This window comes from Ursus americanus, chromosome 2 (assembly GCF_024610735.1).
Source record: "Ursus americanus isolate L20-20 chromosome 2, mUrsAme1.1.p, whole genome shotgun sequence".
NCBI classification, from domain to species: Eukaryota; Metazoa; Chordata; class Mammalia; order Carnivora; family Ursidae; genus Ursus; species Ursus americanus.
In genome coordinates this window covers 38,472,344-38,498,816 of record NC_142128.1, presented here as the reverse complement: position 1 = coordinate 38,498,816, position 26,473 = coordinate 38,472,344, and the positions used below count along the sequence as shown (strand labels likewise).

The 26,473-nt window shown below is 52.7% G+C and overlaps 1 protein-coding gene across 1 annotated transcript in view; it reads left to right on the top strand.

The window, feature by feature from the left end:
* LOC123783797 (ATP-binding cassette sub-family A member 17-like) overlaps positions 1–25,282 on the top strand; it is a 74,077-nt gene extending 48,795 nt beyond the window's left edge. The window contains exons 18-31 of the mRNA XM_087865789.1: positions 1,858–2,011; positions 3,544–3,847; positions 5,714–5,987; positions 6,162–6,366; positions 6,876–7,095; positions 10,759–10,917; positions 13,082–13,260; positions 13,850–13,978; positions 14,771–14,965; positions 22,026–22,213; positions 23,422–23,592; positions 23,842–24,032; positions 24,175–24,248; positions 24,749–25,282. Coding sequence (XP_087721915.1) covers positions 1,858–2,011; positions 3,544–3,847; positions 5,714–5,987; positions 6,162–6,366; positions 6,876–7,095; positions 10,759–10,917; positions 13,082–13,260; positions 13,850–13,978; positions 14,771–14,965; positions 22,026–22,213; positions 23,422–23,592; positions 23,842–24,032; positions 24,175–24,248; positions 24,749–25,282 — 2,977 coding nt within the window. The remainder of the gene's footprint in view (positions 1–1,857; positions 2,012–3,543; positions 3,848–5,713; positions 5,988–6,161; positions 6,367–6,875; positions 7,096–10,758; positions 10,918–13,081; positions 13,261–13,849; positions 13,979–14,770; positions 14,966–22,025; positions 22,214–23,421; positions 23,593–23,841; positions 24,033–24,174; positions 24,249–24,748) is intronic.
* Positions 25,283–26,473: the final 1,191 nt, after the last annotated feature.

Here is a 26,473-nt window from a genome sequence, read left to right as displayed (position 1 = left end):
AAACGGCTCACAGAGCTCAGAGAAACACTCTTACAGTTACCAGTTTACTATAAGGATACGGTACCAGATCCAGATGAACACATACACAGGGACAGGGTCTGAAGCGTCCATGTGCTCTGAGGGTGCCTTGGTCCCCACACCTCCACGTGCTCACCAACCTGGAAACCCTCTGAATCCTGCCCATTTGGGGTTTTACGGAGGCTTCATTGCCTATGTATGGTTGATGGATTAAATCGTTGGCCACTTGTGCTTAAACTCAATCTCCAGCCCCTGTCGCCTCCCAGGAGGCTGGGAGGTGGGCCTGAGAGTTCCAACTTGGCCACGACATGGATGGTTCTCCTGGCAACCGGCCCCCATCCTCACGTGCTTTCCGAAAGTCACGTCGTTCGCACAACAGAACACACCTTAACCACTGTCACCACTTAGGAAGTTACAAGTGTTTGAGGAGCCCGGTGCCAGGACCGGAATGAAGACCAAATACGTATTTATGATAAATTACAATATTACAAATGGTGACACACAAGACTTCTTCTCCTCCTGATTTGGCCACATTCTACTGTTACCAGTGCTCTCGAGGTTATTTACATCCACCACATCTGCGTGATGGGTGTGTTGTGTCGATGGTTTGAAATCAACCACGGTGAGACTACCTATACCACAGAACTTGGTACACGCTACAAATTAGGGTAGACTGAGAAAGTCATGGAGAAAACGTTAATAATGCAAAGTAAGTTTAGAAGTGTCTCTGGAGCCATTTCGTTAAGAAGGGCACAAAAACTTGCAGAAACATCCTTCCAGTATTAAAAAAAGTATCATTCAACTCAACAACAGCATTGCTCCCCCCAGGGATGAATGAGTGAAGTTATGACACACGTCTTTGTTATCTCATGTTTACCCTGATCATGAATGTTCATTAGAACCAACATTCTTCTCAGAACCTCACTTGGAGAGCTAGCTGTGAAACAGGCCATGGGAGGGCACTGTCTGGGAAGCAGACCCTCCGGCCCCAGCCCCGCCTTCAGACCACTGCAGCCCTGGCCCGCCGCCCGCCAGCAGCCTCAACACACACCCTGAGATGGCGCCACCCAGTTCAGCAACTGTGGGAGAGAATGAACCCTTATGGTTGTTTCGAGCTGTTCAGTTTGGGGATAATCTGTGCCTCAGCCTATCGTGGACACCAACAAACACACCGTCTTTTACCCAACTCTGCTACAGGGAAAATGAGCCACGATGTACTGGACTAGTTTGTGGTGACAAATTCCCTGACCCGAAGACTATGAATAAAGATATGTTTCTTGACTTCTTAACGGTTTGTTGTCAGCAATGAGAGCGTCTTTTTGCCTCAAGCAGGGTTCGGCCAACTTTTTCTTGGAAGGCCAGAGAGGACGCATTCTAGGCTATTGTAGACTCAGGGGCATAATCAAGGAGAATATGTACATGATTAGATAACTATCTAACACGTAACCATTTAAAAATGTAAAATCCATTCTGAGCTCAGGACCAAACAGAAAACAAGGCCTTGGGCTAGATTTGGCCCCGGGCTGCAGTTTACTCGGCCTGTGCCTAGAGGGTCAGCAAGGCTACAAGTTATAATTGACGATTTTGCTCATAACATAGATATTAAATGATATTTCATTTTTGTCTTAATTTGCATATGGCATCTTTCAGGGAATACAATGGAATCTATTCATGCAAACGTCGCCTCAGTTCTTTGGAAAAGCCCCTGGTCGGTAAATTCAATATTCAGTTAATTCAGTATTTACTCAGGGCCTGTTTAAGACTCTTTAAATCCAAACAAACTGAAGTCAGTTGTGATTTTTGTGAATTTGCATTTCTCTTTGTTTTGGCCTGGTTTAGGGTTAACAAGTTGTCAGACACCAACACAGATACCCAAGCCCTCAAGATCCCCTTGATGCAGTCCCAACGAAGAGTCCCTATCAGCAGGATTAAACGCATTCACTCCAGGATCTTCTCAATACGGTCGGGCCTGCCAATCCAGCTGAACACTGGGGTGAGCAAGGATTTCAAATGCATGCAAGAGGGCAGATCTGGGTTCAGTTCTTAGAATCACGCCATTCTTCTGTCACGAAGTGCAGGTCAGCCTTTCACAGGGGCTTGAGAAAAAAAATGTGCAGATTTTCAGCATAAAGGACAGGCCCCCCCGCTAGGTTTCAGCAATGCCAGGCTCTCGGCTCTAGTTCAAAGGCAACATCCTAGTGTTTCCTGACCAGGATTAACCCAGTGGAGGAAAGTACCAGCAAAGGTCACAGGAAAGGTCACAGGAAAGGTCTTAGCCCTTCCTCTCACCAAGAACAAGAAAGAATAAAAGTCTACTGGCCACAAAAGCATGTTTAATCTTCCTTTTCCATCTTTCACTGTGAAACAGATCACATATTAGATCACCTGGAGTTTAAGATTTTTTTAAACATCCTTATGAAATATTTGGATAACCTATCATGTTCCTCCATTGCCGAAAAAAAATTCCTGATGTGCATCTTTACAAAATGGTCTCAATTTGGCCATCCACAAGGCATGACCGTAAAACACTGAGACTGGTTATCATGGGTTAGGGAAGAGACTGATTCCATTGTTTCATAATCTCGAATCACATTTGAAAGGAGAAGGGTTATCGAGGCCAGCTGCCTCCCCTGTACAGGGGGCTCTTCTCCAGGTTCCAGCAGGAGGCTCACCTGGGCTCCGCTTGGCCAAGTTTTGCTTCTGGAGACTTCCCAGGAAGTAGTTCTCAGGGTACAACCTCAGACGAGTTGAGAGCAGTGCCTTTTGAGGAATGTTTGGGGTGAATGTGCCTTCATCATGTCCAGTGCGGGGAATTTCGGGGTTGCTTGGTAGAGACTTTCAGGGATTTGTTGGTATTTGGGGCCAGGAACATAGGAATGCCTGACTCAGACCTGACCACCAAGCCTGTCCCCACAAAGGCTCCAGGTGGACGAGTTGCGGCCTCTCCCTGCCCTCGTTCCGGCTGCACCAGTGAGAAGCGGCATGGGGGCCCACGGTGCTGACCCCCAGCGTCTCCCACCCCAGGCCCACCTACATGTTTTGGTCCCCAGCGCACATGACCACACCCTTCACAATTACTGTCCGGGCCGCAGGGGACGCGTGCTCGGGTACCTGCAGGATGCATCACCAGAAGTGGAATTTCTAAGTTAAAAGACCATATGAATATTAAATTAGATTGTATTTCTCCAGCTAATTTGTTTTCTAAAAAAGTTGTACCAAATTAAAACTCCAGCAGTGGTATTTTCCCCACATCCTCACCGACAGATAATCTGGTAGATTTAAAAAAATGGCATCATACTTACATTTGCTATCTGTTTAGGCTACTCTTCCAGATCTTTCCAATCTATGGCTTCTTTTTCTGCTGTTAAATGTCAATCAAATCACTGGATCAAAGAATTTTTACTCGCAGCAAATTCTGAACATCATCAAAATGTTAAGCCCCGTGTGAGAGCGCGCAGCTGGGCGTGGGTCCGGCGGCTCCTCTCCGTGGCCTTGCTAATGGGGTGCCCCCTGTTTCTATTGCAGCTCAGCCTTATCTGCCAACAGTTCTATGCCATGTTCCTGAAAAGGGTCACCTACTCTTGGCGCAACTGGATGTTGATGCTGACGATACAGATCCTGGCGCCTCTGGGGATCACCATCTTCAGCCTTGCCTTCCTCAACTTGGAAAGGCGCATGGACGAGGTCCCACTGGAATTGACCCTAAAAACATACGGGCAAACCATTGTCCCATTCTATATTTCTCCCAATTCCAGGCTGGGTCCTCGGCTTTCGGAATATTTTACAAACATGCTTGTGTCTGAGGAGCAGATCCCTCTGGAGACCCTGAGTAAGTCCGAGGCTCTGGCAAACCGGGTGTGCTGCGGGCACGTTGCTCCCTGTGGGGACGCCCCATCCTTTGGGGCCACGCGATGCTCCCTGAAGTCAGGCGAACAGCCAGAAGTCTCAGAAAAACTTCTTTAACCCCCCAGATGACAGGAAAGGGAGGATGCCCAGAAATGAAACCAGGCCATGTCTTTCTGGGGACTTGGGCATGTCCAAAAAATGAAACTGATAAATTATCTGATGTGTCAGACATATCCTGAGAGATTTACACGTCTATCGTGTATCGGGGGTTTGGTGACAGATGTAGAGCGCGCTAAGCAAATGTGAGAAGGACGGACATGGGGCACCTGGGTAGCTCAGGTTGAGCGTCTGACTCTTGATTTCAGCTCAGGTCACGATCTCAGGGTCGTGAGATTGAGTCCCAGTCAGGCTCCATGCTGGGTGTGGAGCCTGCTGGAGATTTTCCCTCTCCCTCTGCTCCCCCACCCCGCTCACATGCACACTCGCACTCTCTCTCTGTATCTAAAAATAAATACATCTCTAAAAAAAATAAAGAAAGAAAGAAAAGGAAGGACCTTAACTCTGGCAGGGAGGTTGTACAAAAAAGGAAACACAGCGTAACATACCACTTGGTTCAGCTGTGAACTGATTTAACCAACTTTATGATGTGCTCCAGGGGAGGGCAGAGGAGGGGAGCCTGTACGGGTTGCGGGTAAGAGAAGAAAGGCCTTGTTTCCATAATAGTACATCAATAGGTACATGTGCCATTTAGCAGTCTGGAGAAACGCCAGCTGACCAGCGTGAGAGAGGGTGCTCCCAGGGAGCAGGCACTGGGGGACGGCAAAGGGCTGGCCAGGCCATTGCCATTTGTCATTGTGAGTCTTGCATAATTATTCGGATTTAAAAATTATATTGCATGAGTCATTTGGACTAGAAATCAAATTGTAAAGTATTCGCTTTTTAAAATAAAGAGATCAAATGTGGAACATGGTGTGGCAAGATGGGGGGAAGGAGAAATCTCGCCTCCTCCGCGAACCGAGTGAGCGAGCAAGCATCCTGCCAGCAGCATGGTTACCGCTGTCTCTGGGATGGGCAGTCCCTTCCAGTGCCTAAGACCCCCGAGCTCTAGGGAGCTCTAGGTGGGTCGTGTGTTTATGTGGTGCTGTGCACTGAGAGCACAGTGAAGAACAGTGTTGCTACCAGCCCGTGGTGAGCCCCTCGCCCAGGGGTTGGAGGGGAAGTGAAGACAGTTGTGGTGCAAAGTGACAGTCGGAACGGTGGCAGCACCGAGGGATTGCGGGGACATAGCTCAGCCTCGGAGGGGGGCACAGTGGCTACAGGGTGAGAGCCTGAGCTGACTGGCAGAAGGGGAAGAGAACTGGAGAACATTCCAAACCACAAGGACAGCGTTTGTAAGCACGGGGAACAGTGGGTCCTCAGGGGTGGCAAGGACCCGAGGACGTGAGCTGGGTTTGGAGGGTGACTGAGTGCTGCAGGCCGTGTGTGGGGGCAGTGAGGGCCACTGGCGGTGGTTTGGTGAGGTGCAGTGCGACCACGTGTCGCCTTCCACGCACACAGGAGGGACTGCCTTTGCCACACAGTCCTGGCAAAGGTCAAGGCCCTGGAGAGGGCAGGGGATAGACAGATGGAAAGATGACTAGACTTCTCTCCTTTTTTCCCACTGCTCCCATAAACATAAGGGAGGTTTTAGAGTGGCCCCAGAGCTGTGGGGCCCAGGCAGGAGGCGGCCCTGCAGGCACAGGGGTCCCTGGAAGTGAGGGCGCAGCCACGTCCGGAGGAGCCCCCTTTCAGATGGGGCTGGGGTCCGGGGACGAGGTGCACAGCTCTGGGACACTCTGCTCTCTCGCAGGCTCAGTGGAAGACCTCCTCCTGCAAAAGGCAGAGGAGGAGCCTGAGGGCTTTGATTACAAATATGTCGTGGCGGCTTCCTTTGAAGACTCGGGGAACCACACCACGGTGACGGCACTATTCAACAACCAGGCGTACCACTCCCCCGCCGTGGCACTGGCGCTAGTGGACAACTTTCTCTTCAAGCTGCTGTCCGGGGCCAGAGCCTCCATCACAGTCGTCAACCACCCTCAACCCCGGTCGGCCCTGGAGGTCTCGGAGGACATCTTGTATCAGTAAGTGCGACTGCCCTTCCCCCGGCAAAGCCTTCCCGTCCACAGTGCAGCTCGACCACCTGCCCCTTCGTGTTTGCTTCTCTTTGTAATGACAAATCCTGCCTGCAGAGGACCGCTCCTGTGAGCAGCTCTGCTTAAACCGCTTCCTCCCTCTCTCTCCATGTCCTGTCGCAGGGGCCCAAAAGCACACTTCCTCATTATCAACTTGCTTTTCGGAATAGCTTTCCTGTCCAGCTCATTTTCCATCTTGACAGTCAAAGAGCGATCCTCGAAGGCCAAGCACATCCAGTTCACCAGCGGCATTTACGTGGCTACTTTCTGGCTGTCGGCGCTTCTGTGGGACCTCATCACCTCCCTCGTCAACGGTCTGCTGCTGCTGGTGAGGGCTGCATGGTGCTGGGACTGCCCCCATGCACATCACGGGGGATTTGCCTCAAGGAGACCCCACAAAGGACCGGAAGTCTAGGCTGCCAGTTCACCCAGGGCGTGACTCCGTCACTGACTCTGGGGAAAAGGTCCCCGCCCGTGAGGATCCCCAATCTGGCATCCCCGTGACTGCTGCCACAGCTAGGAACAGGCAGCACACGGAGGATGTGTGTTCATAGCCGGAAATAGCTCAGCAGGGCACCGAGGGGGCAGCTATCGGATTGTGACAGTCTGTGCGGGACAGGTCACGTCCCCTTTGCTCTGTGTTCTGTAACGGTTGCTGAGCCCCTGACTGCACGGTGCTGACTCACCGGGCAGAGCCGCCGTCTGCACAGCGAGACGAGGAAGCACAGGGAGCACCTGTGCCGCAAACTTATTCTTAAAGTTGGAATCGTCGTGTCCTCTCTCCAATCCTCAGCACCCACTCTTAGTGACTCTTCCAAACTCTGCCTCTTTCCCCAGGTGGTGTTTCTGTACCACCAGGAGGAAGCCTTCACGCACCAGGACAGCGCCCCGGCCGTCCTGCTAGCGTTCGCGCTCTACAGCTGGGCCAGCGTCCCCCTCGTCTACCTCAGCAGCTTCTGCTTCCACTATGAAGGCGGTGCCTTCGTCAAGCTCATCATCATACTCACCTTCTTGAGCCTCGGCCCCCTCATCCTCGTCTCCATCACAAGCGAAAAAGGTGAGGACTGTCCTAGCTACACACACCTTTCGTGCTTCCGCTCACAGCCATGCAAGGCGCACCCCCTTCCGTGAGACTGTCCTCAGCCATCTCCTCAAGAGCCCTAAACCGTGTCCCAAACACACATCTCCAGGAGAGCGGAGAGACGTGCTGGCTACGTTCCTCCCACGGGTTACGCTCAGCAGCAGACAGGGAACAAAGCGCCTGGCGCACACACGCAGCCATGCGGATGGACACCTGACCCCACTGATAGGACAAACCCTGGTGACAGAAAGTCAGGACGGCGGTGGCCTCTGGGTTTCGGGGAGAGGGGCTGACTAAACAGGGACCCCACGGAACCTCCTGGACCTACTCTGCATCTTGAGCGAGGTGTTAGTTACACGGGCATAGACGTTTATCAAAATTCATCAAGTTGTCCACTTATGATCATGCGTTTCATTGAAATAAATGATTCCTCCGTTAAAAAAGAAGGTAGTGAGACTATCAATAAGCCCAGGTTGGGAGGGGCTGTCTGGGGAGTGCGCAGTTAGGGTCAAAGCGCTGGGGAGCAGGCCATCATTCATACTGTGCACCTTGACGCTGACGTCTTCGTGTCTAGGCTGCATCTCCCTCTGCATCGGGTTGGATACACACGTTCATTTCTGCCTCTGTGATTCTCTTCTCCATTTACTTGGACACCAACCACCTCCTTTAAATTGGCTTTTGGGTTTTTCTTGTTGTCTCTACCTAAGAATATGTGAATAGCTCCCTCTGTCTTGGTCTTAGGAGCCGTTCTGTCTCCTAAAGGACTGGCCGTGCGTGTATTCTTAGCCATCTTGACTGAGCATGTAGTACTGGTCTCGTGGTCTGCACTTCGTGGCGCCCTTCCTAGTTCTCATGCATACCACCTGTGGAATTTGGGAGGTGGAATTGTTTTCATCCGAGCAGATCAAAAAAGCAACAGCATTTTGGCTTTATGATGGGAACAGAGCAAAAAGCATGCTGCAGACAGAGGAAAGGGGTTAGCAAAGACGCGTCCTAAGGGAACCCTAACCCCGCAGTCCTCAACTGCGCTGTGAGTCTGAGATTCACGGGTCAGCATTTCAAGACACACCCCAGGTGATCCCAACGTGGGCAGGCCAGGGAATCACTCTGAGCAATGCTGCCCTCGTCTCCAGAAAGAATCTAAGGATTCCTACCTTTCTCTTCTCCTCTACCACCCAACCCCACCCCAGAGAGACAAGTACCTGCAAGTCCAAGGACACTGAAGGACTCTGATGGGGACAGAGCTCTCAGAGAGAATGACCAAGCCAGGCCACATAGATCTCTGGACATTCTCTCTGGCTCCCTTGACCTTTCTGGGATCCATTTCTTCTTAGATCGCTTCATGCCCTGTCTTCTCTGCCCTCCTACACGGCAACAACAAGGACCGAGACCCCTCTCCCGCTTGGAGGAGGCACCCTCCCACTTAGAAGTCACGGGGGAAGGAGGCTGGGACAAGGCACGAAGCTGTGGCCTGGGGGAACCCTGTTGGTTCCTGTGTGCACCCCACCCCCACCTCCTGAGAAAGGACACCGTTAGGACACTTTGGCCTCTATACACTCGCCCCAGGGGCCTCATCAGGATGCTGTCACCATGGCAGGACAGAGTCAAGAATACAAAGCTAAATCTGAGCTCTCCTTTTTCTGAGACACCACTAAAATAATAGAAAAGGAAATAAAAACGGACGAGTTCATGATGAAGATGCATTGGCCTCTGAAATGCATTTGGAGGGGGAAATGGCGGAGCAAGGACCTAACTTAGCTCCACAGAATCCTGGGGAGGCTCGGGACCCAGGAGCTGGGGAGTGAAGGCAGGGCTGACAACAGTCTGCCCCTGTTCCTGTCCCCTCGGGAAGCACACAGCACACAGGCAGGCTCGCCGGACGGCAGAGGCCCCTCCTCTGGGTGAACCGAACTTGCCTGCACACAAGACCTACACATTCTGCCTGGTCCCCTGCCCAAAATGTTGCCCGTGCCCATGCACAAAGCTAGCGATCCCCTCCCGGCACCTCTTTTGTTTCTGTGGATAGACAGAGGTCACCGAACACGAAGATGGCAGCCACGGAAGAGACATCAAAGCAGACCACCAAATATGGAAGACGGGGAAATGCAGGGCACAGAACCACCGTGCTGGAAAAGACGGCGTCCATTAAACAACAGAATTCTACCAGGAAAAAAAAACACCAACTCTGAGAGCAAGAGCAAGCTGACTGCCAAATAAACACTTAGCAGAAGGGGTGGAAGACGCCGCCTGTCGACCTCCCAGAAAGTAGAGCAGAAAGACAGGAGGAAGCAGGGGAGGCAGGGGCGGGCAGGTGCTGAGAGAGGGTCCAGGAGCTGCAGCCCCGACCCCTGAGAAGCGCTCCACAAACAGAAAGCGGACATGAGGAAATCACCAGCAAGATCTTCCAGAGTCGCAAACAAACCAAGCTCGAGGCTGAAGGGATCCATGAGATGTCCGACGCTGAGGGGAGAAGGGTCCAGACCTTACACCCAGATGCTTCCCAGAGGACAAGCTCTAGGCACCATTCAATTATCGAGCGAGCAGAAGAACAGAATGAAGGCAAGTTCAGCCACACCAAGGGGAACGCAACCCACCGCGTCTCCTTGGAAAGTCCACGGAGAGACGTGGGCCAGCAAAGGGAAGGAGCAAAGCAACAAAGAAGGCACAGGACCCAGAGAGGAGCGGGTCCGGCCCCGGCGTGCGGCGGAGAACGGCCACCTGTTGCGGAGGGCGAGATTCGGGGGGTTCATGACCTCGCCCCAGGCTTTGAGCAATGCCGGGGTAGGAACCAGAAAGGAAGAAGGCAGGCAGTCAAGCAGGAGCCGTGAATGTGTGCTGCTGCTGCCGGTGCAGTGGGTGAGGGCTCAGGGGCGCAGTCGTGTCACTGGCCCTGTCCGCCGCACCCCGGGTTCGTTCTCTTATGAGCGGCTGATCAGTAGAATATTTCCTTTGCAGAGCACTTGTGTTTATTTGATGTAAATAAACGTTTAAATTATTTTAAATACAGATGCCTCACTTTCTTGCCAAACAACCTCGTTTGGCATTTCTTCACTTCGTAATATAACGCGAATCTAAAAATTGGCTTCTCTTAACCTCTAAGACGCCCCAGTTTCTGTATATTTAGTTCACAACCAGCCAATTTACTGACTTTGCTACTGTGTCTCACGGCACTTTGGCTGATTCTCGTGGCCTTTCCAGGTCCATGGTGGCGTCGAGCATCTGCAAATGATGGCTTTGTCCCCACAGACGATCTAGGCGGGGACTGTGTCCTTCTCAGCTCCCGTAGGGATGCTCAGACAACCCCACAGCTGGCCCACCAGACGCTGCTGTCTGGCCCCAGCTCCCTGGTGAACCTCATCTCCCTCCCGCGTCTCAGCCCACCCCTTCCACAGACGCACTCCATACGGCGGCCATGCTCTCGCTGGTTTTCCCAAACACAGCTGTTTGGGATTTGTCTGCACGAGCGATTGGAAAGAAGTAAAACGACATGGCCCAAAGGAAAGTGTGTACGGCATGGAGGTTGAATGACCGCCAAGGGGGAACCAGGTCTTTGGCCTGGGGCCCGGGAGAGTGACGTGTGCCAGGGGCTGCGCCCTTTTCTGCCTGCAAGTGAGTCAGTACTTTCTGTCCCCTTTGCAGAGCTGGGCTACAGCACAGTGTCGGACTCCTTGGACCGCACGTTCCTCCTGCTCCCGGGCCACTGCCTGGGAATGGCCCTCTTCAACTTATACTACAACTACGGGATCCACAAGTTATGCAAAACCAGGAACCTGAACTATTCAGAGTGTAATCAAATTTGTGAGTATTGCACATGGAAATTCTCCCCTTGACAGGATACACCTCAGCAGGTTTGGGTTTGTTCACAAGGCTGTGAACGCATCGCCACAATCCAATTCCAGAACGTTTCTATCAGCCCCAGAAGAAGCATCGTCCGTTCACAGTCTTTCCCCCATCGCCCCTCCCCCAGCCCCTGGTGACCACCAGGCCTGTTTTCTGTCTGTGGACTTGCCTGTTCTGGTCCTTCATGTCTGCCTCTCTCACTCGGAATCATGTTTTCAAGCTTCATCGACGTTGCAGCAGGAGTCAGAGCCTCATTCCCTTTTTGTGGCTGAATGATACGCCACCGTGTGGACGGACCACAGTTTATCTGTTCATCGGGTGATGGGCATGCAGGCTGCCCCCACCTGTTGGTAGTTATGAACAACGCTGCTGTGGGGGTCACGTACAGGTTCTTCTGTGAACGTGTCTTCTGTTCTCTTGACCACACACCTAGGAATGACTTGTGTTTCGCCTCTCGAGGAACCACCAGATTGTTTTCCACAGCGGCTGTACCATTTTACATTTTGCCAGCGATGTAGGAGGGTTCCAATTTGTCCACATTCTCTCCGACACCTATTAAAATTCTTTTTTTTCTTCAAGAGAAAGAGAGCGAGTGAGCAGGGGGCAGGCAGAGGGAGAGAATCTCAAGCAGACTCTATGCTGCATGTGGAGCCTGACACGGGGCTCAATCCCCCAACCCCAAGATCACAACCTGAGCTGAAACCAAAAGTCAGATGCTCAACTGACTGAGCCCCCCAGGCGCCCCTAAATTATTCATTTTTTAAAACTGTGGTAAAATGTATATGAAGTTTACCATTTTAACCATTTCTGAGCGTACAGGTCAATGGCATTAAGCACAATCACACTGTTGTACCTGCGTCCCCGTCCCCCAGCCCCTGGCACCCACCACTTCCCTTGCTGTGTCTATGAACTCCACCACTCTAGGAACCTCACATGAAACCTCCTAGGCCTTTCTTGTTTCCTTCTGTGGACATTCTAGAGCTACTTTCTTTGTGGTTACCATGGGGATTACATTAACACCCTCAGGTTGTCACATTCTAATTGGAATTTGTATCAGCCTGACTCGGTAACATAGAAACTGCTCCCATGCAGTCGCGTCCCCACTCCCTTCAATTATTGTGTATTGTGTATCCAGAGACATAGACCAATAATTGTTTTCTGCATTAGTTTCTTCAGTCACGGAGAAAACCACAAGCAGAGTTACAAACCCAACTTAAAATAATACTAGCTTGTATAATTGTCCACGTAGTCACCTTGCCAGAGACCTTTATTATTCTGATCTGTGTGTCCTGAGACAGTCACTGTCCATTATAGATTATTAAATGACACTAGCAAATTGGAGAAAATTATGCATAGTATCATTCTGTTCATATCTTTTTTTTAAAGATTTTATTTATTTATTTGACAGAGACAGCCAGCGAGAGAGGGAACACAAGCAGGGGGAGTGGGAGAGGAAGAAGCAGGCTCCCAGCAGAGGAGCCTGACGTGGGGCTCGATCCCAGGACTCTGGGATCACGCCCTGAGCCAAAGGCAGACGCTTAACGACTGAGCCACCCAGGCACCCCCATTCTGTCTGTATCTTAAAAGTTCATGTCTAGAAAGGGTAGAAGGGTTGGACACAAACCCTAACAACAGCTTGGGGGAGTGGAGGGGAACCTTTCTGTTCTCCCTCACACATGTCCCTTTTTTCCTATGACTCTGTATTTATGGCATAATTTTAAAATACGTGTATTTAAAGGGTAAATGTGAAGGCAGATGAGATTACAGAGAGGGGACTAGAGGCTCCCGGATGTTGCGACAAGACTGTTGAAGCTGCAGGTGACTGACAACTGTTCGGAGAACCGATCATATAAAAATCTTGCATTTTAAAACACTGTCATAGGACAGGGTGAAGTCACTGACTTCACCACGTTATTTGTACAGAACGTGGGTTGTAGCAAGAGAAACAAAACAGTCTCCATGTTTACCACCTGCTGGGACATGGTAACAGCACTGAGGATGCTCGCGTGTGGCTTCAACGGCATTTGCTGGAGGACGGGTTCACTCACTGGCTGGACAGAAGAGGTGAGCAAAGGCTGGGAAGCCAGCCCGAGGTTGGTAACATGTGCTTCCTCCCCGATAGCAGAGGGACACACGATCCAGGAGAGCATCTACGCCTGGGAGTCTCTGGGGATGGGGAAGTATCTGACGGCCCTGGCCATCTCGGGGTCTGTGTACCTCATGCTGCTCTTCCTCATTGAAACCAACGTCTTGTGGGAGCTGAAAGCCAGGTTTTCTGACCTCAACAGGAAGCGACAATCGGTAAGTGGGTCAGCGTGTAACTCTGGAACTCGGGTCCATGGGCTGGCTCGACAGTTCATGGTTGGGAGTGGCCTTGACTTCCAGCATCTGACCATTTCATCCCCCCCCAGGGGAGAGGGGTGACAGCACGTGCCCGGGGTGGGGGAGGGGCCCCCAGGGACCTGGAGGGACGGGGAGGCCAAGGATTAGCTTGGCCCCTGTGACCCTGGTGAGCTGAGTTAGGAATGAGACCCCGGATTTCCTAAGACCAGTCACCTTTCTGGAACACCTCTTCCCCCGCCCCGTCAGCCAGGAGCCCAAAGGGAGAAGGGTCTGTTCTGTCAGCTCTTGGTCTGAATGTCTTCCAGAGGCAAAAGCCCCCCAAGGAAATTCTGTAGAAGATTCACTTGTTTTGCCTTGATATCCCCAGGCTTCAAGTCTTTTAATTTTCCTCAAAAGCCAATACCACGTGACGTTTCCGGGTCCGCCAGACCCTGGTCGCCCCTGAGAAAGGAGTGGTGGTGTGTGCGTGAGGCCCGCACTCGCTCGGCCTCCTCCCCTGCCCTCACACCTGCAGGGACTCACACCTCCCACCTTTGTCTCCGGAAAGCACGTGGTGACGCACGAAGCAGCGGCCGTGCCCATGGACCAAGATGTGGCACAGGAGGCAGAGATGGTGGAGACTTACTTGGAAAAGCTGCGAGAGGAAAACCCACTGGTTCTTAGAGAAGTGTCAAAGGTAAAGTCAGACGTGCCTCAAAAAGCAAAGACCACTCCTCTGGTGGGCCTTTCGTAAGGAAGCAGCTGCCGGGAGCTCCAGACGTGGCTGCTAGCTCTCCCGGCCCGGCCCCGTGTAGTGCAAGCAGCGCTGCCCTGGAGACACACAGGCGGGGAGGCGTCCTCTGTGAACAAATCACACCCAAGCCTGTTTGCCCCCAAAGTGCCCAAAGGCAAGAGTTAGGGCCTGAGCCCTCCACGCCTCTCCGGGGGGCCCCTGTAAGGCGGGAGGGCCAGAGCCACGAATCCCAAGAGGCTGGAAGCCTTGGGGATGGACACGACTGGCTTATCCTCTCCAGGATCTAGAAGGCAGTTTTGGGGGGAGTTTCTGGTTGGGAGGGTGGCAGGCGGCTCCGAAAGCTCAAACCGAGCCTGGTTAGTCAGCCACAGAGCTCCAGCCAGAATTTTATAGAGAGACCCTTCAAACATCCAGGAGCTTTGTAACATTTTCCCTCAGTTTCTAAGTTCTTATTCTTTGTTTCCCTAGAGTCACTGGTGGCTTAAACAAACCAACCAACAAACAACTCAGGCAACATCAAGGGGTTTTGTTTGCTTGGAGGACTGAAGGGAAGAGGCTTATCCTGGAGAACCGGGCTCTCCGTTTGCAGGGATAGAAGGAGGAGAGCAAACTCCCTAACCCTGCTGCGAGTGAAAGGAAGCCTGGCCACTCCAAGCCCTTGGGCCCCGAGGGCAGCCAGCACCCAACCCAGCCCCCAGCCTCCTCACTGCACACCTTCTGTCTTGGGTATCTCAGGTCTATGCTAAGAAGGTGCCCCCGCTGGCTGTGAACAAGATCTCCTTCACTGTTCAAGCAGGGGAGTGCTTTGGCCTTCTTGGCATCAACGGAGCTGGGAAAACATCCATCTTCAAAATGCTGACCGGGGAAGAGCCCATCACCTTTGGCGACGCCTTTGTCAGGGGCCTCAGCATCAGGTCTCACCTGAGGGAGGTAGGGTGTGACCCAGGACGAGGGGGCAGCACTTGGGAAGGGGTAGCTGTGTTGGGAGGAGGGGGCGTGGAAATGCACCTGGGGATCTGACACAGGCCTGGGGTGTTCTTGGTCTTTGGAAACCCCACCTATCAGGTTTATACGTGACTCCAGCCCACGGCCCTACCTTAGACCTCTTCTCTGAGCTCCCACCCATGATCTCCAGTGTCCACTGCTCACAGCCCTGGACGTCCCTCCCACACCTTCCCAGGTCCCAGGTCCCGTCTCCCAGCCGCTCCTACTGCGCTCACACCGCGGCTCCTAGAGATGCCTGGGTTGCCTTCCTTGCCGTTGGCAGGGTTTCTCATAATGCAAACCTCGCCTCCTGTGAGCTGCAGCCTTCCCCTCTTCTCTCGTTCTTCCCACCACGACCCTTCTGTCCCAGACGCCCACGGCGGGTCTGCTCCGCCTGCCCGCTAGGCTGTGGTGCTCCTCGGGGCTGCAACACCAGCCTTCTGTCTCTCTCGCTCTACACGGGCTGCTTCCACCTGAGTTCAGTGGTTACTCTGGACCCCCTGCTCGCTGAGGGCGCCCACGCAGCCACGTCTCAGCCCGGCCCCAGTCCCGCACGTCAGACATGCGTGCGCGTGCCTCCTAGATGGCCTAGCTCCGACGCCTCCCTGTTGACACCCAACCTTCTCACAAGCTCCTCAAAGCCCGCCTTCTTCTTGAGGCCTCCACCTCAGCTACTGGCACCAATTCGATGAATGCCCAGTGGCGCCAATGCTTGTGCCGGCCCAGCGGCCCTCACGGCACAGAGCTCTGATGGCCAGCGCGTGCTGGCCGTGCAGGAAGGTGAGAGTGACAGGGCGGTGGCGGTGGCGGTTGGCACCCAGCGGAGCCCGTGAAAGGCGCAGGGAGAGACCAAACCTGGCAGCATAATGGAGGGCGTACTCTTCACAGCACAAGCCATCGAGTCGCCAGAATTTATCAGACCAGCTTCAACGTCCGTGAGCAAAATCATGTTCAGAAAGAAAGCAAAGAACCCACGTAGGCCCGTTCCGGAATCTTCAGCCCCTTCGTGTTTGCTGCCCACAGCCGGGGTGAACAGCCATAGCCAACGTAAGCCTCTCACGGCCGTGAGACACTTACGACTCATTTTAACTCTTTTACTGTCGTACAAATTATGAAGGAGGCTTCTGGTAATGGCAGATTGCCTACTCTGACCCCCTTCCTGGCAAGAACTGTAACAACAGGACCAAATTTTAAAAACATCTCCAGAAAGCCTTCTGAGAAGACAGTGAAGACTTATGAGGCAGGAGGTAGGATGGGGAGAGGCCTAGGGAGGTGACCAAGTCCGGCCGGGATAGCTGGGAGCCCAGGATTGCTCCTGAGGCTAAAGTGACTGGCGCTGAGTTCAGGGCGAGTGCACACTTTCTTAGACTGGGAACCCTGAAGGGCTGTGCCCCAGGTGCCGGGATGAGCCACATGTGGACGAGCTCATCCAAGGACCACAAAACGGCCTGGACTCGTGTCAGTCCCTGAAATGGGGCTGACAGGGCCCTAAGCCGCCAATGCTCCCAGGCACCTGACGGGAGCCAATGCCAATCTCTGGGGGAAAACGATACCATCCTTGGCTTCAAATGATTTCTACAAACAATTTTGCAAACGCAATGCTTGGTACACAATAAAATTAACCGGGTATACATGCATAAAAGACAAAACGCCCTTTCAAAAAAAATAACTTAGAATGAAGCCTGGCGAGTTAAAAGGGCAGAAGCTATCCAACAGAAGGTAAGAACGTTGGGCAGACCTCCGAGATGGCCCCAAGGGGACCCCATCTTGGCGCCCGCAACCCCGAGCAGCCCCTCCCATGCTGGACCAGGGTGGGTCCAGGCAGCAGCAAAACTTGCAGGAGAGATGGTATGTCACTCCTGAGACTGGGTTACAGAAGGCACTGCAGCTTCTGTGTGGGGTACACTCTCTCCCGCACGTCCCTCACTGTGGGGGCAGCTACCTGCCACATCCTGACGGTGCTCACGCAGCCTGTGGAGGGGCCCACGCCATGAGGAGTGGCGCGGGAGTCCTGTGACCTGCCTACCACTACGTGAGCGAGTTGGGCGGTGGATCCTGGAGGCTCCCAGGGATGCGGCCCTGATTGGGAGGCCAAGGGCCATCTCATGACGGAGCCTGCCCAGCACCACCCAGCCAAGCTGTCCCCAGATCTACGAGCTGACCCACAGAAACCATAAAATAACCAAAAAACCACAACTAAGTTTTGGAGTAACTTGTTACACGGCAACATATGACAACCTGATACAGAGGCTCCCGTGAAAAGGTTTCACGGACACATAACTGAAGTCCCAGAAGGAAAGGATGCAAATAGGAGGCAATGCAGACTTTGAAAAATTAATGTCTAGAACTAATGACTTTCCAAAATTTATGGAAGACATCGAATTACAAATTAACAAATTCCTATCAGCCCTAAGCAGGAGAAATTACACGAAATAAATCCCTAGGAATATTATAATAAAAATGCTAGAAAATAAACACAGGAAGGAAATCTTAAAGGGACCCACTTTCAGAGGAACAACAATCAGATCAGCAGGTGACGTCTTAACAGAAATGACAGCGGCCAGAAGACAACAAATGACGGAAGTGTTAACAACCAACCTAGGATAATACACTCAGTAAAGCCACACTGTAAAAAGAAGGTATGAGAAAAAGGCATTTTCACATGAACAAACACTGACAGAACTGATCACCAGCACGTGTGCAAAAAAAAAAAAAAAAATCATGGAGCCATCTTTAGGCAGAGGGAAAATTATCCCTGAAGGAAGCTCAGAGATGCAGGAAGGACTGAAAAGTGATTAAAAAAAAAAAGAAGGAAATGTATGGGTTTTGATTAAGCTATAATAATAATAATGTCTTCTTTTGACGTTTAAAATACATCCACAGTGACAGCACAGGACGGTGATGGCTGCAGGCCAGGGGGGCATAAAGGAAGTCAAAGGGCCTAGTTCCAGTAAACAGTGCCCAGTGCTAAATCAAGGACACACGCTGTCGTCTCCGGGGGGGTGATAAGCCAGTACGGGGGACAGAAGGAAAACGAGAACGACAATCACATGACCGAGAACAAGCCGCCACAAGCAGGAGGAGGAGCCCAGAGCACATGGACACACAGCCCTGAAGAAGTTGGTGGACGGAAATCCCGACACATCAAGGAGTTCATTTAGTAGAAACGGACTGAAGAGTCCAGCAGAAAGACTGTCGGGACAATACTCATCAGCTGGAACACCAAGTTAGCACACAGCCCAGCGAGGCCGCTGACCAGGGTGTGCCCAAGAGGAAGGAAAACCTATGTCCACACAGCAGTCTGTACACGGACGTTCACAGCAACGGGACTCACAACTCCAGTGTCAGTCAGTGAGTGAGTGGAGATGCCAAACATGGTCCATCCAAACGACGGAGTACCATTCAGCCACACAAAGGACTGACGCACGGATGCCCGCTACGAAGTGGGGGGACCTAGAACGTTTGATGCTCGGTGACAGAAGCCAGTCACAAAAGGCCACATGTCAGGGCGCCTGGCTGGCTCCATGGGAGGGGCATGTGCCTTCTGATCTTGGGGTCGGGAGTTCAAGCCCCATGTTGAGTATAGACGTTATGTAAATAAATTTTTTTTAAAGATTTTATTTATTTACTTGAGAGAGAGAGAACGAGCGAGAGAGAGCGTGAAACAGGGGGAGGGGCAGAGGGAGAGGGAGAAGCAGGCTCCCCACTGAGCACGGAGCCCGATGAGGGGCTCAATCCCACGACCGTGACATCACAACCTGACCCTGAAACCCAGAGTCAGATGCTCAACTGACTGAGCCACCCAGGTGCCCCTTTTAAAATTTTTAAAAAATTTATTTAAGGGGTGTCTGGGTGGCTCAGTCAGTTGAGCATCTGCCTTCGGCTCAGGTCATGATCTCAGGGTTCTGGGATCAAGCCCCATGTTGGGTTCCCTGCTTGGCAGGGAGTCTGCTTGGGATTCTCTCCCTCTGCCCCTCCCCTGGCTTGTGCTCTGCTCGCCTGCTTGCTCTCTCTCAAAAATTAATAAATAAATAAATCTTCAGACACAATTTTTTAAAGAGGCCGAGTATTATATGATCTGCTTTATATGAAATGTCGAGAACAAGCAAGCAAATCTGTAGACAGTAAGTAGATGAGTGGTTGCCAGGGGCTGAGGGTATTAGAAGCAATGGGGAGTGAGTGCTAAAGGATATGGGGTTTCTTTGGGGGAAATGAAATGTTCTAAACCTGATTGTGATGATAACTGCACCCCTCTGAATATGCTAGTAAGCACAGAATCGTACACATTCAACAGGTGACTTGCATGGAATGTGAGTTGTGTCTCAATAAAGCCACTATAAAAGGCAAGGAACAGGGGCGCCTGGGTGGCTCAGTCAGGGAAGCGTCCGACTCTTGGTTTTGGTTCTGGTCATGATCTCGAGGTCCAGGGATCAAGCCCCACGTCAGGCTCTGCACTCAGCCCGAGGTCAGCTTGGGATTCTCTCCTTCTCCGTCCCCGCAACTCGCACACATGCTCTTTTTCTCTCTCAAATAAAAAAAATAAAACCTTTTTTAAAAACGGGGGGAAGGGGAGGAATGAGCAAAGAAACAAACGAAGAAAGGAAGGGAGAGGAGAAGGGACACGGCAGCTGGTCCTGGGCAGATCTGGAGCCTGGTCTTACTGTCAGCAGCCCTCCAGCCCACAGACCTTTCCCGAAGCTCACGCAGAAGAAAGTACGAACGTGTCCCATCAACTCAGGTGACTAAAAATGTTACATTTCTTTGTGTTATGTAAAATCAAATGACATCTGCCAGGAAATCGGATTCCAGTCTCCCCACAACCCTTCTGCACATCACCTCCCAACAGTCTGTGTGAAACGTGGGATCTGTCTAGTTAAGCCCGCCCCTCCGTCCTTCCACTTTCTCCTGGAAATCGTGTGCACATTGACCTTGTCCGCAAACTCCTTGCTCTCCCCCTGTGCGGGCCTGCTGCTCACCACCCTTTGGACGGACAAGTCCTTTCAAGCATTCTTTCGGGTTTTCTGAGATATATTCTTATCAGGACGTGCTGGTGTTCCAAGCCATGGCTGTGACACACGTTTCTGTGAGCCCTGCTCACAGCCTCAGAATTGTCTGGCTCCACTGAGGGGTTGTCCTTGGCCCACGGTGCCACCGAGTGCTGAGCGGGGCTCCATGGCCGCCCCAGCCAAGCCCCCATGTACTGCGGGCTCAGGTGTGTAAGAACATCACATTCCTTCATTTTCAAGGCTTCTACCCCAAAACTGTTTCAAGAGATAGAAAACCCGTATAGACTCAAACCAGAGGTGAACTGAAATAAACGTCCAAGATTTGTGCCTTCTTGTGGTGTCTGGGTGGCTCAGTCAGTTAAGCATCTCCCTTTGGCTCAGGTCATGATCTCGGGATCCTGGGATCAAGTCCTGCATTGGGCTCCCTGCTCTGCGGGGGAGTCTGCTTCTCTCTCTCCCTCTGCTCCTCCTCTCTCCCTTTCTCAAAAAAATAAAACCTTAAAAAACAAAACAAACAAAAAACAAACAAACCAAAACCAAAACCAACAACAACGCTGCTCATGACTCTCAACAATTTTCAGTGAACTAGAAACAGAAGAGACATCAGGTTAAATCACCCAACAAAGGCCACCTACCAGAAATCTTCATATCCCGCAGTGAGAGGCGTGACGCATCTTCATTCAAGTCTGTTTTTCCTGCTGGCACGTTGCTCCTGGTGGCAGGTGTCTTCAGGGGAAGCCCCACCGTTGGTTGTGGGATGGTCCTGGTGCGTTCTCCCCTTGTTCACTCCATCCCGGCGATTTTCCCGTCTGCGTCCAATCAGAGCTGCGTGCCCCGCCCCTGCCAGGGGTGCCCAGAGTGGCCCCTCGTTCAGTGGGAAGAAGAGCATTGGTTATTTCTCAAGAATGGCATCCTACCACTTTTGTCATCTACTCCAGGGGAGCCCTTGACCAGGAGCACAAACCAGGGCAGTGCAAAACTTGGAAATAACTCACATGCGCCTGCGTGGCTCAGTCGTTATGCGTCTGCCTTCGGCTCAGGTCATGATCCCAGGGTCCTGCTCAGCGGGAAGCCTGCTTCTCCCTCTCCCATTCCCCCTACTTGTGTTTCCTCTCTCGCTGCCTCTCTCTGTCAAATAAATAAATAAAATATTTTAAAAAATAAAAATAAAAAAATAAACAGCTAAATAAAATCTAGAAGTCTTTCCCGAATGGCTAAGTAGCAGTTAAACCGAGTTGGAGTAGACCTGTATTTCCTAAGAAAAATCTTTAAGACATGATGTTGAGGGGCGCCTGGGTGGCTCAGTCCGTTGGGCATCTGCCGTCGGCTCAGGTCATGATATCAGGGTCCTGGGATCGAGCCCCGTGTCAGGCTCCCTGCTCAATGGGGAGTCTGCTTCTCCCTCTGCTCCTCCCCGTGCTCATGCTCTCTCTCAAATGAATAAATAAAATCTTAAAAAAAAAAGACATCATGCTGAGCTAGAAAGGTAATTTGCAGAATGGTAGATATGGGAGGATACTGTTTTGGCAAAAACAACACACAACCATGTCCGCCTAAAGTCGAGAGGCACATGCCACCCTGACTGAGGTTCCAGCGGTCTTCGTTGTGAGTGTTCTATAGAGAAAACCTACTTATGGGTTATGTGTCTAATAGAAAATATTGTTAAAGGGGGGGAAATAAAGCATCTTCTACTGCCCAGACACTTGTAAGGTGACGAGAGGCAGGAAGGCACTGGGCACTGAGGTTTCCTGCCAGGCAGGCGGGAGGAAGAGCCCCACGTGTGCCACCCACACATAGTGGCAGCGAGCACTGCATCTGGGCTCCCTAACGCCACTGTTGTCCCACTCCCCCCACGTGTCACACGTGCGTCCACATGGCAAATACACAAGGCAGAACAAGAGCCTGGGCTGGGGCAATGCCAGGGCAGGTGTCCAGGCCCGCACATGGCTGGCAGCTTTCCTTCTGACGTGCCTCCCTCTTGGGCTTCATTCCAACCCCAGGTGCAGCAGTGGGCGGGCTACTGCCCCCAGTGTGATGCCCTGTTCAACCACATGACAGGCCGGGAGATGCTGGTCATGTACGCCCGGATCCGGGGCATCCCCGAGCACCATATCGGTGCCTGCGTGGAACAAATTCTCGACGACTTAGTCATGTATGCATACGTGGACAAGCTGGTGAAGACCTACAGGTGAGACCTGCCACCTCCACCAATGAGAGCTGCTCCGGCGCTCCTCAGTGCAGGCCAAGGCCGTCAGCTCCGGGTTTGGGGTTGCTGTGCAGTCCATATGCCACTGTGTGGATTTGAGGGAGGCAGCCCCCTCCTGTAGATGAATGGGTCCGTGGCCTGGGCTGCCCCGAGGCACTGCTTAAACTCGGCCCCGGGCAGGTAGGTAGCTAAGGACAAGCAGGTAGCATCACAGGTGTTATCGTCCTGCTGCGTCGCAAAGGGCCTCGGATTTTTGGTAGGCTCGCATTTCAAGCGCATGTTACCTTATCTTGCTGTGTCTAGGGCATCTGTCCTGCAGATGCTCAGCTGAGAGGCCGAGGGTTCTTCCTCCGTCCTCTGCTGCCACTGATCTGAACCCAGTCCTGTTAGTTAGAAAGCAGGGCCACACAGCGTCTTTCCCAGGACTCCTTGGAGGTGTGTGCAGCGCCCTCTGGAGGTTGCTGGCAGCATCCCACTCCTGGAACCTGGAAGTCAGAGATCCCCAGGGCTCCGGCAATTGCTGACCTTGGCTCTTCCCTCCCTGTTGGCTTTGGTTTGAGGCAGGTTTTCGAACTTCCTCACATCTTTTGAAGATTAAAGAGTTAACGCTTGAAGGCTTTAAAACAGCCCCGCACACACTGTAAATGCTATGTGTTCATTTTAAAAAATGTTAGCTAAAGGGTGCCTGGGTGGCTCCGACGATTAAACGTCTGCCTTTGGCTCAGGTAATGATCCTGGGGTCCTCGGATTGAGTCCCACATCGGGCTCCCTGCTCAGCAGAGAGCCTGCTTCTCCCTCTGCTGCTGCCTCTGCTTGTGTTCTCCCTCTCTGTCAAAATAAATAAATAAAATCTTAAAAAAAAAAGTTAGCTAAACTCGCCCTTTGTTCTTACTCGCCCAACACCCTAGAGACCCTCAAAGAAGACTCATGGACCATGTGCTCACCGTGGACTGACCCCTGTGTCCTGGGCCATGATCTATACACTGAGTGGACAGCCAAGTCACAATACAACCTCACAGGAGGGTGGTGGGCCATGTTACTAAAGCCCACTGAGGGGCTATGGGACACTTTCTCAACGGAGAACAGAAAGCCGCTGTGTGTGTGTGTGTGTGTGTGTGTGTGTGTGTGTGTAGGGGGGTTGGGATACTGCTGATTGCCATTCACCCTAACCCTTCCCCCCCTGCTCCCAGTGGCGGCAACAAGCGGAAGCTGAGCACAGGCATCGCCCTGCTTGGAGAGCCCTCGGTCATCTTCCTGGATGAGCCATCCACGGGCATGGACCCCGTGGCCCGGCGCCTGCTCTGGGACACTGTGGCACGGGCTCGTGACTCTGGCAAGGCCATCGTCATCACCACCCATAGGTAGAGCCGGGGTCTCTGGGGTCAGTGGAAGAGCCGGGACGAGGGCTGGGTGGGTGGGGCCGGGTGAGGCAGGTTCTTCTGTCCCTGAGCAGAGTCCCCAGCCTAGCCATGTGGGCCACCCTCTGAACATGGGACTCAGGAACAGTGTGATCTGGCCGTCGACACCGGCCCCTCGGCATGAGCCTCCGACACGGACGGCAGGCATCCGCATCCCCCGGCCCCGTGTCAGGCTTCTGCCCCTCTCTCCAGCATGGAGGAGTGCGAGGCCTTGTGCACCCGGCTGGCCATCATGGTGCAGGGTCAGTTCAAGTGCCTGGGCAGCCCACAGCACCTCAAGAGCAAGTTCGGCAGCGGCTACTCCCTGCGGGCCAAGGTCCGGAGCGACGGGCAGCAGGAGGCGCTGGAGGAGTTCAAGGCGTTTGTGAACCTGACCTTCCTAGGTGAGGGCCACTGCACAGAGGGCGTCTGTACCTCATTCCTGCCGAGTTCCCCGTCCCTGACCCCTGGGAGGAGGGCCGTGATTCCATGGTCCCAGGCCCTCCAGCCTGGCCTTCACAGGGACACGGTGTCCTCTTTGTGCAGGCAGCGTCCTGGAAGATGAGCACCAAGGGATGGTCCATTACCACCTGCCCGGGGATGACCTCAGCTGGGCCAAGGTGAGCGTGTACCTGGGCATCAGAGGGAGCAAACTGTGATGTCACCAGCTTTCTGGGGGTGACTTGTTTTCTTTACTGTGTGAAAGTTGCAGTCAAAGCATTTCCTCTTTGCCGTCCCCATGGCAAAATTCACATGGATTTCATAAAACATAAAGATGTGTGAGCAGGAAGGGGCCTCAGATCAGCTCCTCCTGCCCCCTCATTTCACAGAGAGGGAAGCGGGTCCAGAGAGGGGACACCACATGCCCAGGGTCCCACAGCAAGCCCGAGATCCAGCTGGAGTTTCTGTCTGCTAGCACAATGCCCCGCCAGTGCCCTTCCCTGAGATCAAGATGCCTAACTTCCTTGGACTGACCTCTTGGGAGGTGCTGGGGGCAGCTGAGAGATGGGTCTTTTGGGGGCTTCATCACACCCAAGACTCTCCCTCTTTCCACTCTCTGCTGCCTCCTCTTGCCTGCCTTGTGCCCATCATCCACCGTGGCCTCCCTCCTTCCCAACAGGTGTTTGACACTCTAGAGCAAGCCAAGATGAAGTTCATGCTGGACGACTACTCTGTCAACCAAGTCTCCCTGGAGGATATTTTCCTGAGCTTCACATGCTCTGTGCACCCAACCACAGAGGGAAAAAAACAAGGGCAAGCAGAGCCAGCAGACCATTCATCAACCTCTTCACCTCCCTCTCCATCTCCCTCCCAGCCTCCCTCTCCACCTACCTCCCAGCCTCCCTCTCCAACTGGCTCTCCTCCTCCCTCCCAGCCTCTCTCTCCACCTCCCTCCCAGCCTCCCTCTCCACCTCCCTCCCAGCCTCACTCTCCACCTCCCTCCCAGCCTCCCTCTCTACTTTCCTCCCAGTCTCCCTCTCCACCTCCCTCCCGAATTTCCTCCCAGCCTCTCTCTCTACTTTCCTCCCAGCTTCCCTCTCCACCTCCCTCCCAGCTTCCCTCTCCACCTCCCTCCCAGCCTCCCTCTCCAACTGGCTCTCCTCCTCCCTCCCAGCCTCCCTCACCACTTCCCTCTGACATTTACTCGCTGTAATAAAGGGTACAAAAATTGCCATAGGCTGCAAGGAGTGCAAAGGCAGCTTGTAGACCCAGTGAGCTCAGTTCAGGGCCTGGGTGGCTCTCTGCCACATTAGACCCTCTCACCTTAGAGGCCTGGTAGAGAACCTAGTTCCATTTCAGTGGAAAAGAGTCCTTTTGAGTCCCATCTGGGGGTTCCCGTGGTCTCATTGAGACCTGGCTGTGGAAGCAGCCTCAGAGGAACACCTGCCATGTCCTCTCAAGGTGCAGTGGCCTGGGGGTGACCATGGTTCTCACAACACCGTCCTGAAGGCAAGAGAAGAGATTGATGAGTTTGCTAACCCAAGTCTCAATTTTCCAGTGTTTCAATATTTGGATTTGTGAGGCTCCATTTGTTCTCTGTCCCTGTCCTTACAAATCTTAGGAGTGAGTCTGCTCATGATGGTACATCAACCCATGAAGTGTTACTCAGAGGGGTAACCTGAAACTTAAAGACATTCATGAACTTTCCATAGTCAATAGGTGGTGGAGCCAAGATTCAACTCACATAGACGTTCTCAAAGTGGGGTTCCTAAGCAGCAGCTAGAAACATGCTAGAAACTCAGATTCTTGGGCCCCACCCCAGACCTGCAGAATTGGAACTATCTGGGGTGAGCCCAGCAATCTGTGTGGTAAGGACCCCATGTTAACAAGTACTTCTGATGCAGCTCAGGTGTGAGAACCACTGAGCACAGGCCTGTGTGCTCCAGGCCACGGCACAGGCCAGCCTCTCTGCACAGAAGGATGTGGCTGTTGGCCTTTGTCACAAGCATGCTCCTCTGGAATGTGCGCTGTCACAGAGCCTTTCTCCAGCGTGCTCATGCCCGTCCCTTCTAAAAAGCCCCCTCGGCTCCCCCTTTGCAGGCAGCTCTCTCCCTCCTTCTCAGCCAAGCTCCAGGAAAGTGGTGTCTCCTGTCCCTGACCAAACTTCCTACCTGCCATCACCACTCACCCAAAATTACAGCAGTGTTCCACCCCTGGCTGCCACACCACTGGTCTCTCCATCCTCTCTCCCTGTGCCTGCTCTGTGGCATTTCAGAGTCCCTCCCACAGCCTTTCTCCCTCACTACCACCTCTGTGCCCTGCTGTCCTTGAATCTTTCTCATTCGCCCCCCACCCCATGTCTTCAACTGCCATCTTCTTCCAGCCGGGAATTTCCCTGACCCCC